Source organism: Corapipo altera, unplaced genomic scaffold, assembly GCF_003945725.1.
Source record: "Corapipo altera isolate COAL_440 unplaced genomic scaffold, ASM394572v1 268, whole genome shotgun sequence".
Taxonomy (NCBI): domain Eukaryota; kingdom Metazoa; phylum Chordata; class Aves; order Passeriformes; family Pipridae; genus Corapipo; species Corapipo altera.
Window position 1 is genome coordinate 9,937,779 of NW_020884901.1, and position 14,608 is coordinate 9,952,386.

Consider the following 14,608-nt stretch of genomic DNA (forward strand, 5'->3'; position numbering starts at 1 on the left):
AAATAAGAGGTAAGCAAAGCAGGCTGCACAGCCCCCCAGCACACTGCACAGTTGCCCCTCTCTGACCCACAGGACACAGAGCTCGGGGCCGGGGCTGCAGTGGGCTGGGAACACAGGCTGGCTCTGTTTCCCCACAACACTTTCCTCTTCCCACTGCACCGTCTGCTCTGCCTTGGCAGGAGCTGCAGATGCCAAGGGTGTCCAGCACCACCAGAGCTGCCAGGCACAGACGTCAGCCCAGGAGAGGGAAAGGGAAGGAGGGTGAAGGAGGAAAGGCCCAGCGACCCCACCAAACCCCTCTGGCACAGTCCTGCTGCTGTCAGCTCAAACGAGTGTTTTCACCTGAATACCTACTTCGGTTTCTGTTTGTTTTATTTACAGGCTCCTGGTGCTGTCACACATCAAAACAAGCTGGCAATGATCCCTAAGGAGTCCCCATTAGCAACAACAGCTCCAAGAGACCTGGGCTCTCTTATGGATACAACATTTTTCTGGCATCTCAAAATAAGAGGAACTGTCTGCCATAAGTTGCACTCAGATTTCAGAAGGTTAAAGAGTTCAAACACCACCAGCTTCCTCCTGTGCCTGCTCACCCAGGAGGTTTTTAAGCAGAATAAGGAGTGCCAGCTCCAGACACCACTGAGGCCAAAATGGAAACAACCAACAAATGTATGTGGTTGCACCTCAAGCATCACCTAACATGTACTTTAAAAAAATCATATGCCACAAGAGAGCAAACTAGCAATTCATCAGAGGACTACAGAAGATTCACTCAAGAGATCTGTGACAGTGTATGAGGATGAGAAAAGCATGTTCAGGGAATGTCAAACTGTTATTAATAAGTGCAAACTGAATTCTGAATTAAATACGTGGTTTTGTGAGCAACTGGAACTCGCACAAGCAGCTTCATCGATGGATAAAGGAATTAATGACTCAACTGTGAGCTGAATACATGGGTTTGTGAGCATGAGACAGACAAACAAGCTGACAGCAAACGAGAATGATTTCAGACTAAACTTTGGACTTCCAGTGCCAATCTGGATCTCTTCCACAAGCCTCTTCCATCAAGGCTTATGCTTACCACTCACTGTGCTACCTCCACAGGAGAAAACTGGCTAAGAAACCCTTTGCTGGAGGAACCTTTACAGCTGAAGGGGCCTGAAAGACTCTTACACTGAGCTGGAGAGAAGGAGACTCTCAGGCAGGTGCTGTGGGAACAGTGCCCTGCCTGGTGTGGGATGTGTCTCCTGGAGTCCCTGCAGCCTTGGGAGTGCTCAGGGCAGCCAAGGAGCTGGGCCAGACAGGCTGGAGAGTATTTCTGAGTCATTAAGACCACAAAGTTTTCCACTAAAAGAAAGTGCACTTTAGGGATGGGAACAGAGAAGCAAGAAGTCATGAAATGGGCTGATCTCGAACACAGAATGCTTTGGGTTGGAAGGGACCTTAAAGATCATCTAGTCCAACACATGTGCCACAGGCAGAGATGCCACTTACTAGTCAGGATGCTCAGAGCCCTGTCCAACCTGGTCTTGGACACTTCCAGGGATGGGGCAGCCACAGCTTCTCTGGGCAACCTGTGCCAGGGCCTCCCCACCCTCACAGGGAGGAATTTCTTCCCAATATCCCATCTAGCCCTGCCCTCTGGCAGTGGGAAGCCATTCCCCCTTGTCCTGTCACTATTTGCCTGCATAAAAAGTCCTCCTCCCTCCTTTTTATTATCCCCCTTAAGGCCTTGTAAGGCTGCAATGGAGTCTCTCCAAAACCTCTCAAACCCTCTGATCGTTTCAGGTATCACTACCCCTCTAAAGCAGCAGGAACCCACCTGTGACTCCTGACAGGCCACACCTTCCTAAAAAGACAAGCAGGATTTCTTTCCTGTGATGGAGCAGGATGGAAACACTCACCCACAGCACTGAGGGCATGTTTGAGCTCCAGGGTGAAGGCCGTCAGCGGCACCTCCTCGGACACCGGCATGATCGCCACCGTGGACAGGTTGCTGGCAGGATTCCCAGCATCCCACTTGCTGCTGGAGCTGTGTAATCCAAGAGGGTGACCTGTCAGGAAGGAAAGCACTTGCCATCAGTCAGCCCAGAAAGCCACAGCCTGGCTCTGAACAATGAAATGTCACCTTCAGGCAGGAAGGAAAGTGCCACCCAATTGCTCGACCCCAGAGAAATGAAACACCCCCCACAGGAGAGTTCCCACATATTGCATTTTAAGAGGATAAAGATCAATTTCCATCATTTTTGGCTGCTGACATAACATTTGTGAGGAGGAGTTAGGCAATGTTAACAATATCTGGATGCCAAGAATAAGTTAAATGCAATGTGCGTTTACCTGACCTGGGAAGACAAGGATAAAAACCACTATTGAATCTTTTTGAACAGGTACAACTTTGGAACAGGCCCTGATTTAGCCCACAAGAAGAATCAGCTTAACTAAAAGAACCCCCAAAATCTGTTGTAAGTATTAAAATACTCCAAAAATTAGCATTTATTTTTATGGCATTCTTCAGCAAGGGAATAAATACTTATTTCCAACAAAGTTCTTATAGAGGATGTTTATCTCCACCTGGTTTTATTTCTTTTGCAGAGCTTTACAGATATGGGTTTGGGAGCATTAAACTGAAATATGGAAGCTCTCAAGTAGCTGCAGAGTAACTGGGAAGTATCTCCAGTATAATTTGGTAGGATGAGTAAGGACAGAGATCTGGGCAGAGTAAAGTAGTTTTTGGCAGAAGTGTGCAATGAGTGTTACAAAGATCAAAATCTTCCCAGATAGCTCAGATCAGAAAAATGATGGGGATGCTCTTCAAACTGGTTTTATTCTCATACTCTTTCCTTCCTCCTTAACTGAGCCTTCTCAGACACTCTCACTCTGCTGCTAATGCCTGTCAACTCAGCTCCAAGTACACAATAAATTCTGACATCTAAGTTGGGATTTCACGTCCTGTTTATCTCATTTCGCCCAGCAAAGGCCTATGATGTACCATTAAGATGGATTCTTGAGCTGGGCATATGGAAATACTTGATATACCCTGTGAAAAGCCATTCAAAGGCTCTCTGCCAGGGCAACAGTGCACTGCAGGACACAAAAAAATATCAGATAAACTTTTTTTTCAAGTATATTCAGCAATTGAGTTATTCATTTCAAGTCTTCTCAAACAGCTCTGCACAGAACATGAAATGGTTTTTCCAACTCTTTTTGGTGATCTTCAAGAAGATATCTGTAGGTTCAAACAAGTTACACATCACAGCTCAACCCCTTCATCTCCAGCAGCCCTTCCCTCCTCAGATCTTCAGTGGTGATTCTCTGAACTCCTGTAACTGTCACTAATTTCCCTCCAGTTTTCTCTGTTTTCCCTATTCTGCCCTGTTTCCCAAACAGTGCAGACTCTGCCCAAGGCCACTGAGGTTTAAGCACAATTGTCACCAGGCATTTGTACACAGCTGGTTGTGCCCAGAAAGCTGAGCATGTGAAGAAAGAGCAGAATTTGAGATTCCCTCCTCAAAACTGCTCCGAAACAGGAGAGTTGGTGACCCCATTTTCAGTCTCCTTGGAATATTGCAAAAAATACAAAAGCAATAAAATAATAAAAGTAATTAAACCCCCACAACCAAAGAAAACCCAAACAATCCTCAACAGCAAAGAACCCCACAACGCCCTCAGTAGTCAACATGTGTCTCTTCTTTTAAAAGCTGCTGAAGCAAATTGGGAAAATTTCCTCCTACTCCCTTCAATCAGTAAATAGACTTTGAGTTGGTGCTGCCACAAACACTAAGCTTCAGAACCAACCCATAGCAGACAATTCATTAAAATAATGCAAATACAGACATATTAAGTCAGTCTCTGTGCAGACGCCACTGAGCACAGCTCTCTGATTCCAGCCCACTACAGCTGCTATTTCCAATGTTCCCTTTGCACTGCTCTTGCAAGAAATTCCAAGGAAATTTCACTGCACAGAGGCAGCAGCACTTTTCTATCTCAACTGCAAATCACTCCATTCCCACACTTAGTTAACCATGCTCTGCCAAAAACAATGTGTACACATCATAAAATCACCATCCACTTGTGCCAAAAGCTATTACAGATCACAGGATGGTTTGGGTTGGAAGGGACCTTAAATCTCATCCAGTGCCACCCCCTGCCATGGGCAGGGACACCTTCCACCAGCCCAGTTTGCTCCAAGCCCCGTCCAACCTGGCCTTGGACACTTCCAGGGATGGGGCAGCCACAGCTTCTCTGGGCAACCTGTGCCAGGGCCTCCCCACCCTCACAAGGAAGAATTCCTTCCCAATATCCCATCTAACCCTGCCCTCTGGCAGTGGGAAGCCATTCCCCCTTGTCCTATTCCTCCACCCCTTGTCCCAGGTCCCTCTCCAGCTCCCCTGGAGCCCCTTTAGTCCCTGGAAGGGGCTCTAAGTTCTCCCTGGAGCCTTCTCTTCTCCAAGCCAAAATTTAATGACAAATTCTCTTTCCAAGTATGTGCTGTTTCCAGATTTAGGAATGTAAGTCTGGCTCCAAGGAAGCCCAAGTAGTCCAGGAATGAGTCTTACCTCCCTGCTGCAAACTGCCAAGGATCTTCTCTCCCAGTAAGTGAATAAGTCGAGTCACAACCTGGCAATGGGAGAGAGAGAGAAAATAAAAATAAACAAACATTCAGGCAGAATGTACTGAAATAGAGCATCCACACACCCAGACTTCCAAACTTTAAGATGCTCTCTCAAGTTGAACCTCACAGAGACAAGAGCCATAACTTCTTTCCTGGCTGTAACAGCCAGTGACTGATCATTTGTCTTGATTTCTTTTACCCTATTTTAGTTTAATTTGGAAAAACAAGAAAACAAAACAACCCCACAAAAGGCAATGTTTAACTTGCTTTAGAAACAACAGAGAAAAATCTGATTATTTGGGGAAACATGTCCAATTGCATCTCAGGTTCTCCTCATTTCTCTCTGCAGGGCACCTGCACCTCTCAGTCACTCCTCAGAGGCTGTTGTGCCCCTACACCTTTTGTAGGTGCTAAAGGCTCCAAAAGGTTCAAACCTGTGCTCCAACAGATCCCCCCAGGTTCCATCTGACCTCCAGTGAATGGTTTACAGTAACCAATTTAAAACATCTTGAAAAAAAAGCGATAAATGCACTCCCTAAACATCTGCAGAATCAGAACAAGCTGCCTAAGAAATTGTTTTCCTCCTCAAACTATGTTTGCCTTGTACCTTTGAAGGGACAGATGTTTTCCCAGCTGTTTTGCCAAAGGACTTACATCAACATAAACCAATATTCCAATAGCCAAGTATATCTCCAAACTGTCAAGCCTCTCTCCAGCATGAACAATCAATAATTCCTGACAAGTGTGGTAGCAGAAGACTAATCATTGCAATAGCAAGAACTGACAGACTTGGAAATGCAGCATTTATTCCAAAAGCTCTACACAGATGTTCTACCAAATAAGGAAGAGAGTTATTTAAATATATTAAGAATAGGGCAATCATTAGATGCTCTCCCCCAGACAAATAATTCAAGGTTAAAATAACTCAGGAGGATATAAAAAAACCCACAAAAACAAAACTATCAGAACAAAATTTCCCCAAATTCTTAACAATAAAAACAAGCAGCAGCACATGGAACCTGGGATTCTGGCACTGACACACACACTGTTCCCACAGGAACAGGCACTTCAGGGGGCATCTTTCACAGGGAGGGCCATGTAAGCATCAAGATGGGTCAGCCTGTCCATCAGAACCATTTATATGACCTGTTTTAAAAAACAAAATCTATGGCAATAAACTGCCCTGACCTATGAAACTCTGGGTATGAAGCACCAGTATATTTTAAGTGTCTGTTCACTAAGGAAAAAGAACAAACAGGAGCCTTCCAACACAGGGTGAGCACAGAGTAAGAGCTAAACAAGGTTATTTTAGGGATTTCATAGAATGGTTGGGGGTGAAGGGACCTTTAAAGCCCATCTAGTCCAACCCCTGTGCAGAGAGCAGAGACATCTTCACCTGGATCAGGTTGCTCAGAGCCCCGTCCAACCTGGCCTTGAACGTTTTCAAGGATGGGGCATCCACAACTTCTCTGGGCAAAGTGTGCCTGTTCTGTCCCATAACTGCAAGCTCCTGGAGATGCCACATCAACAATCTCTTCAGTGACCCAATTTAAACTTCTTTAAAGACCCTTACTTGCCCCAAGAGCAGACACACAGTGTCCACACCAGCTGCACCAAAAACACCGACGCAGCTCAACCCTCTGCCACTGAGGGATGTTGGAATGACAGTGGCTCCTGATGGCAGACAAGCTCTCAACCTCCTCCTTCCTCATCCTGGGATCTCAGACAGGATCTAAAACGCTTCCACTTGTCCAAAATATAACAGAAGCTGACAATCACCCAACCACACGACTCGTTACCACTCCAACACCTCCAAGATCTGTGGTTCTGGGATTCACTGAAAGGCGCTGGTGGAGCTACGGAAAACTGCCCCAGCTGTGGGGAGCAGGGAGGAAATGAGGGAATCCTTAATAGAAATGAGACTGATTGTCCTTCCTGAGGGACATGACCTGCCCCAAACACCTTCACTACACCCATCTCACATGCATTCACCCAAACCTGCCCCAGCCCAGCAGGACCTTCCCTCAGCAGTTCCAGGAGGTGCTATGAACATTTTACACTTCTGAAGCACTTCAGCGTCAGAATTTTAATTACTTACTAAAACCATCTCCTGTATTTATAACTTTTTCTGCTTTACAGGCAGCTAAGGAGAGCTCCAGCTAAGTTAGAAAATATGTCCAAGGTTAATGATGGAACTAAGAATAGAACCTATTGGTCTCATTTTCCAGTTGGCTGCTCCTATTACCGGGAAATATTATTTGTCTTGTTTGCTGGAGCAAACCTTACAGCCTTGGGATGTATAGATAGGGAAAATTATTTCCCTGGTGACTTTGTACAACAAGAAAGCTGCAAACCATAATGGGATGAGTCACTGTCGCAGTCATGGCAACGTCGCAGGAACATCAGTTTGGGATCGGAGCTAAGAACTGGCCTGAAATTTCCATGGGGTTTTATATCACAGACACCAGACATCCTGCCACAAAAAGGCAATGTTTTCTTTTAAAAGGGACTTGTCCACCCATCTGAGAGAGAAGTCAGTGTAAATCACATCCCTCCATGGACAAGAGACCCAACCTTCCAGGACTGACCCACAGCCCTCACCATGCAGGGCTGCCAAATTCAGGGCAGCCGAGGAGAGCTGCAAACCAACGGGGAAAAAAATCAGCCTTCAGGCTTCCAAGCACCTTTATTCTCCTCCCTCTACCCAGTAGAAGGGCATGAGAAGGAGCAGGACAGCTGGATAATGATGACAAGGAAGCCAAGGGACCTGGGAGAGGAGTGGGATTGTGTGGAGGTGGCTGGGTTAGCTTGGGCAGAGAGGAGGAGGAAGCAGGCAGGAATCAGCCCTTGGGTTAGGAGCTCTCTGACAGGGATTGAAGGGAAGGAGTTATTCCAAGTGTGCCTGGAGGAGATGGAGGCAGGAGAAGGGCAGGTAACAGGATGCAGACAGTGCAGACATCTGGGCTGTGATTCACTCATCCCCACCCTGCCTGTTCAGCTGTATTTCACAGGAAAATCCAGGTGGGGGTCAGTCTCTTCTCCCAGGTAAGAAGGGGCAGGACAAGAGCAAACAGCCTCCAGTTGCACCAAGGGAGGTTTAGGTTGGATATTAGGAAACATTTCTTCACTGAAAGGGTGGTCAGGCTGCCCAGGGCAGTTGGTGGAGCCACCATCGCTGGAAGTGTTCAGAAATCATGTGGATGTGGCCCTTGGGGACATGGGTTAGTGGTGAACATGGTGGTGCTGGGTTGATGGTTGGACTCGATCTTGGAGGGCTTTTCCAACCTTGACAATGCAATTATTCTATGGAAGCTCTAGGAATTGGCAGTGAGAGTTTGGGCAGAGGGGGAAGGCAGGAATTCTGGTGGCACAATTATCCCATTTCCACGGTGTCACCGTCACCCGGGGCTGCACAGCCTTCCCAGTCGGAAGCATCTGCCGTGCTCATCCCTGCGGCACATCCTGGATTTTACAGTCTCTTCTAGCACCAACCACCCAGCCCTGCAAACACACCTCCTGTTGGCACAGGACGAGGTGGTTTAAATGTAAGGTTTGAAGAGAAATCTGCACTGCAAGAAGGCAGCGAGTCTGGAGCCCAGACTTATGGAAGAACACCAGGAGGTTTCTAAATTAGGAAAGGATCATTAATTGCCTGCAAAGTGAATGTAAGTTTTGGGCTCCTCGTGCTATGGATAGAGCTGAGCTTGGTTTAGTTTGGGGGAAAGTTGAATTAATCCTTCCTCAAGACTAGGAGGTGCACTAGCATCAGTTAATCAGAGTTAATCACTGTGACTGATAACGAGCAGTGGAGCCATTGATCAGACACTTCTGCTGTCAGGCCAGGTGTGCACGGAGCCCTAAAACTGAGATTCCCACCCAGTGCTCCAGGCTCAAGCTGGGAAGGGACTCAAGGAAGGTCACAGGGCTTTGCCAGCACCTAAATATTCACTACAGGGGCTCACGGTGCAAGTCAGGACTCTGGAGCCTGGGCTGGGAAGATGCCTGAGTGAACTATCAAAAATACCCCCAAAGCAGACAAAATCCCACTCTCCTGAGCTTATGCAAAAGAGTTTTCAGGCCAGAAGGAAGAAATCCCACCTTACAGGTCTAAAACATTGAGTAAATCTCCATCTCAAAAGGTACTTGGGGCTCCAGTGCATCAGTTCTGTTCCCCAAAAGCCCCCAAACCCCTCCTGCTCTCCTGGACACCACTGCAACTGCAAATCCATCCCCCCGGCCCAGAGCAGGATGTTGAGACACACATTTTGCAAGGGAAATAAACCATTCCTCCTCCTCCTCCTCCTGCCACCCGCTCCCCTTTTCAGATTAACTCCCAGAACACTTCTGAGCAGGGCACAACAGGATAAAGCATTTTTCTGTTTCTCAAATGGTGTTGGAGAGCACTTTCCTCAGCACAATTCCACCTTTCTGACCTGGCTTACCACTCTCCAACTCATCTACCTTAGAAACACATTGTTTTCCTGGCTGCTTCTCAATCAACTCCATCCCAGTAAGACCCACTCAGGCTCTCTCACCATCCCAAAGCTCCCTCCTATTGACTGTGACAGTCTGTTCCTGCAGCTGCTACAGAGCAGGCTCTGGGAAACCATTAACTTCCACTCTGTTTAAGTAATGTTCATGGAATCATAGAATCACTGAATCAGACAGGTTGGAAAAGACCTCTGAGATCATCCAGTCCAACCTTTGATCCAACCCCGCCGTGGTCCCCAGACCGTGGCACTGATGCCACATCCAGTCTCACCTTCAACACCTCCAGGGATGGAGAATCCACCACTTCCCTGGGCAGCCCATTCCAATGGCTGATCACTCTGTAAAAAATTTCTTCCCAATATCCAACCTAAACCTCCCCTGGCACAACATGAGACCATGCCCTCTTGTCTTACTGATAATTGCCTGGGAGAAGAGACCAACCCCCACCTGGCTCCCTGCTCCTGTCAAGGAGTTGCAGAGAGTGAGAAGGTCTCCCCTGAGCCTCCTCTTCTCCAGGCTCAACACCCCCAGCTCCCTCAGCCTCCCCTCACAGCACTTGTGCTCCAGTCCCTTCCCCAGCCTCGTTGCTCTTCTCTGGACCAGCTCCAGCCCCTCCATGTCCTTCCTGAGCTGAGGGCCCAGAACTGGACACAGCACTCCAGGGGTGGCCTCACCAGTGCTGAGTCCAGGGCAAGAATCACTTCCCTGGACCTGTTGGCCATGCTGTTCCTGATACAGGCCAGGATCCATTGGCCCTCTTGGCCACCTGGGCACACTCTGGCTCCTGTTCAGCTTCCTCCCAATCCACACTCCCAGGTCCCTTTCTGCCTGGCTGCTCTCCAGCCACTCTGTCCCCAGCCCATGGGGCTGCAGGGGCTTCTTGTGGCCAAAGTGCACAACCTGGCACTTGGCCTCCTTGAACCTCATCCCCTTGGAATCAGCCCATAGATCCAGCCTGTCCAGGTCCCTCTGTGGAGCCCTCCTGCCTTCCAGCACATCAACACCCGCCCCAGCTTGGTGTCATCTGCAAATTACTCAACAGACCTGCAGCCTCTGTACTCGTGGCAGGGAAGGACTAAACACGACATCCCAAAGGACTGTATTTCCTTACTTTAGGGAGGATTAATTCCAGTTTCAAAACAAACTCACTCAACTACAAGGCCAGGGAGATTTCAGCTCCTCGTCACCCACTGATGGTGCCAGCACAGAGCTGATTGCTCCATCCCCCTCGGGTCTGAGGGCTTCCACAGACACTGGAATTCCCACACCAAGAGGTTACAGTCACTCTGCAGTGCTGTATTTCCCATAATCCACTTTAATATTCCAAATTATTACCCAGTTCTGCTAATCTTCCAAGGCTGGGTTCTGGTTAAAGCTTTTGTTCCTATTCAACTGTGAAACTCAAGAGTTGTTTTATAATGAGCCCTTTTGGAAAGTGATTTTCATGAGAATTCAGTTGTAAATACTTTCCTATGGATATTTATTTTGTTCTGTGAATAGTAAGGACTGCCTGGCAAATTGACCATCTGCTGATGGATAACAACTGTTCCAAACAATGCTTGTTCCCATCTTAGATAACTTTGGATTTAGAGAAATTTATTACCTGAAGGGAGCCTATAAAAAAGATGGAGAAGGACTATTTACAAGGGCCTGGAGGGAGGGGACAAGGGGGAATGGCTTCAAACTGGCAGAGAGCAGGGTTAGATGGGATATTGGGAAGGAATTCCTCCCTGTGGGGGTGGGGAGGCCCTGGCACAGGTTGCCCAGAGAAGCTGTGGCTGCCCCTGGATCCCTGGAAGTGTCCAAGGCCAGGTTGAGCAACCTGGGCTAGTGGGAGGTGTCCCTGCACATGGCAGGGGGTGGAAGGAGATGAGCTTTAGGGTCCCTTCCAACTCAACACATTCTGGGATTCCATGGTTCTAAATCACAAAAAAACTTCACCAAATCAACACCAATATCTCAAACTCACAGCAACATCTAACTTCTCCTGCAGTATAATTACAATAGAAGAAATATATATAACAACAAAACACACGAAAGAACAAAATCAAAAACTAAAAGATACATCCATCACCTCATCACCCTGCACCAGGGCTCAGCTTTCACTGTATGGGATTTTAAATCAAAGCTGCTGTGCAAGGCAGCAAAGGGCCAGGCCCTAGGAAGGACAGTCCCATCCCTGTCAGCCTTGTCTTCCTGTAGGTTCCTGGGCTGGGAAAGCAGCCTTGGCTGAAGGAAGCAAGGAACAAACCTGACATGGCAGTGTCAGTCCTGTACAACCAACAGACAGATGCAGCCCTACAAACCTGAATGTGGTTTTGCTCTCTGGACCCCCCACCATCGCTCAAACCCAACACACCCAGGCTCTCCCAGCAAACAAGGTGCCCTGCAGGTGAGCTGTGGACTCCTTCCAGTGATACTGAAGTCTAAAAATAAGATATTCTAGTTAAGTTTCTAAAACTTCAGACACCCAGTAGGGCTCCCTTAGATTAGAATCACAGAATTCTACATCATAGAACCTCCTAAACTTGAAGGATCCACAAAGATCATCAGTCTGGCTCCTGGCCCTGCCCAGGACACTCCAACAATCCCACCCTGTCCCTCAGAGCGTTGTCCAAACCCTCCTGGAGCTCTGCCAGCCTTGGGGCTGTGCCCACTGCCCTGGGGAGCCTGGTCAGTGCCCAACCACCCTCTGGGGGAAGAACCTTGTCCTGAGATCCAACCTGACCCTGCCCTGGCACAGCTCCAGGCCATTCCCTGGGTGCTGTCCCTGGTCACCAGAGAGAAGAAATTAAATATGTTTAATAACAGTTTCCTGGTGCCTTCACAGCAGGGTGTTACAGACCTTCACACCCAGATGTGATTAAGTTAAAGGACACATAAAAGGTCTTTGTGCCACACAGAGACCCACTGTGAATGAGCTGGCATGGAAAACAGGGCTGCCAAGGGTTTGCTGTTCTCCAAAGGAAAAGCAGTTGGGGTAAAATAGTGCCATCAGCCATTTTACCCACACAGATCCACAGAGCAGCAGGTTCATTTCTTGGGAAGTGCTTTCCAGGAGCAGAGATTATTCTCTATCAGCTTTCTTAAGGGCTTTTATTAAGGGACAAGGGAGGAGGAGAAGCGAATTAGATCCTCAGCTTGAATAAAACCAGGTTGTTATTGACGCTTTCCATGGCCCCAGATCAGATAAACACTGGCTTGTCCCAGAATCAGGAGCTCAGCAAAGGGTCTCCAACAGAAGCTTCCAGCGGTTTGATCGGCAAGTCCTAAATGCTCCCTCACAGCAATGCCTGGCACCTTTACAAATGCTGCTAAAGCACACAGGGGAACTGAAGCTTTATCCTCAGGCTGTTTGAGCTTCCAAGGCTTGGGATCAATCAGAGTCTTGAAGAAAACGTCATTCAGGCATCACTGCTCCGATCAAGGCCTCCCTCCTGCCTGCCTGCCCTGGGTGCCCACAGTGCTTCCACTGGACACCTTCCTTCTCTCCTTTTCACCTCCACTTCTCCTGCAGTCAAGGAACACTTATTTTAATGGCCCATGAGAACAAATACAGAAAAATCCAGAAGCACAGCCCCTCCTGACCTATTCCACAGGGCCACATCAAGCTCAAGTAATGACGCACAATATTCCCGCTGCCCGAGGGGATCATTTTGAGAAGAGGGCACATTGCTGAGCTCACTTTGTAAAGCAGATAACCCTGGGGAAGGCTCCAGCCACTTCAGAAGGGCTTTGGTTAAAATACACATATAAAGATAGCAGAACTCCAGCTGGAGATGGATGATGGGTTCTGAATATATTTAAACCCCAGGGGCCAACTTAGAGAATTAAAAGAAAGATGCAGAAAAAAACCTCTTCCTATTTTTCAGCATGCCAAAGGTTGTCTCACAGTTCAGCCCCCACAGCTCCCAAGCAATTTCTCAGCACAATTTCCATCAGCTCCAGCAGGTCTAAATTTCAAGTTAGAATTCTAAAAACTCTCTCAGCTCGGGAGAGGCAAAGCTAATCTAGGAAATGTGATCCCAGCTCTGCAGCGACGTTGGAACATCTCTGTGATCTGTTCACAGGCTCGGAGCTCTCGCTGCTGCCTCGACGCTGCTTTGCAGTGCCAGGAATCGTGAGCTGGTTCCCTTTCCCTGTCCTACTTTCCAGAACCGAAGGCAGGGATGAAAATAGAAAGAATCGATTTCCTTTCCCTCCTGCAAGGCTGGAAAGCTTCGAGCGGCACCAGGAGTGACACGGGGGCTGTTGGAGAGCAAATGCTGGGGCTGGCAGAGTGCCCTGATGGCTGTGCTGGAGAGCTCTGGGCACCAGGGCCAACAAAACAAAGGAGAAGCTTGGCACCATGCACCACTTCCATTGGGAATGTCCAGGATGCCACGGTCAGAGTGAATCAAGGCTGAGAATGTAGATTTGACTTGTGCAGACTGAGCGGGATCTAGAAGTCAACATCTGGCACTTCTGGGCACATACTCTGGAATTTTGGCTGTTATTTATAACTGAGATCAGACTCCCCATCCTCACCCATCTGTTTCAGCCCTCAGAATAAGCTGAGCTCCAGTGGGTCACATGCAAGATCCCAGCAGAGCAGCATTCTGTCTCTCCCAGGACCAGAGCAGCTGGTCAGGAGAGAAGACAAAACAGAGGACAAGCATATGGAGCTTCCCCAAGGATCAGCCCTGCCATTTTTCCAGATTGTCCATCACAGCTCAAGGAACTGGAATCACTGCCTGGACTAACAGAGCAGGATTTCCCTCATTTCACACTGTTGTTATTGGCAAGCACCACCCACGTCCTACAGTTTTCTTACCCATCAGGTAATATTTTCTTACAATGCATTTCCAGGGTTGGAAACCTTTTTGGATCCCCTCCAAACACAGCATGGCTGGGGAAAAGGCTGCAGGATGAAGTCCATCCACTAATTCCTAGAATTAAAAGGGTTCTTCACCCTTGACAAGAAACAGTAAAGCTCAAGGGTAACTGAAAAGGGAACCCATGCTCAGGAACTGCCCAGTTCTTGGCTGTTAACTCACACACTATTTAAGCTCTATGGGATATGCCAAGAGGATCACAAAAAAAACCCCAGTTATCCCTGGTGTGGCATCCTCTAGGAGGAACTCAGGGGACAAGCACCAATGTTTGACCATTATCCACCAAGTGAAACTCATAACTTACCCTCCCCAGGCAGTGGAGGAGCAGGGGTTTGATAGAGGGAGAGTTGCTTTTCTTCTCCCTAAAAGGTGGTTTTCTGCTTTGCAGAGGACCAGGAGGGAAATCCTCCACCACAGTGCTGAATCACCAGCCAGCTCCTGCTACCTAGTCGATTATTTCAGAACTATTGCACCTGCTATCCCTTCATTACTTTATTACTTCTGGTTGAATGGGGAAAACAACATCATAAACCTGAGTATAAATCACTCCATCAGAATAACAGCTGTGAAAATAGGACAGAGAGAATTCATTTGGCCCACCCCTCTGCTCTGCAGCAAGAATCACTTCAAG

General features: G+C 47.9%; 1 protein-coding gene across 2 annotated transcripts in view; it reads right to left on the minus strand.

Moving 5' to 3' along the window:
- The window catches only part of PNPLA7 (patatin like phospholipase domain containing 7), a 133,170-nt gene that overhangs the window by 62,740 nt on the left and 55,822 nt on the right, over positions 1-14,608 (minus strand). For both annotated transcript variants that reach the window (XM_027649990.1, XM_027649989.1), the window contains exons 21-22: positions 4,557-4,617; positions 1,905-2,054 (exon numbers count right to left, since the gene is read on the minus strand). In XM_027649990.1, coding sequence (XP_027505791.1) covers positions 1,905-2,054; positions 4,557-4,617 — 211 coding nt within the window. The remainder of the gene's footprint in view (positions 1-1,904; positions 2,055-4,556; positions 4,618-14,608) is intronic.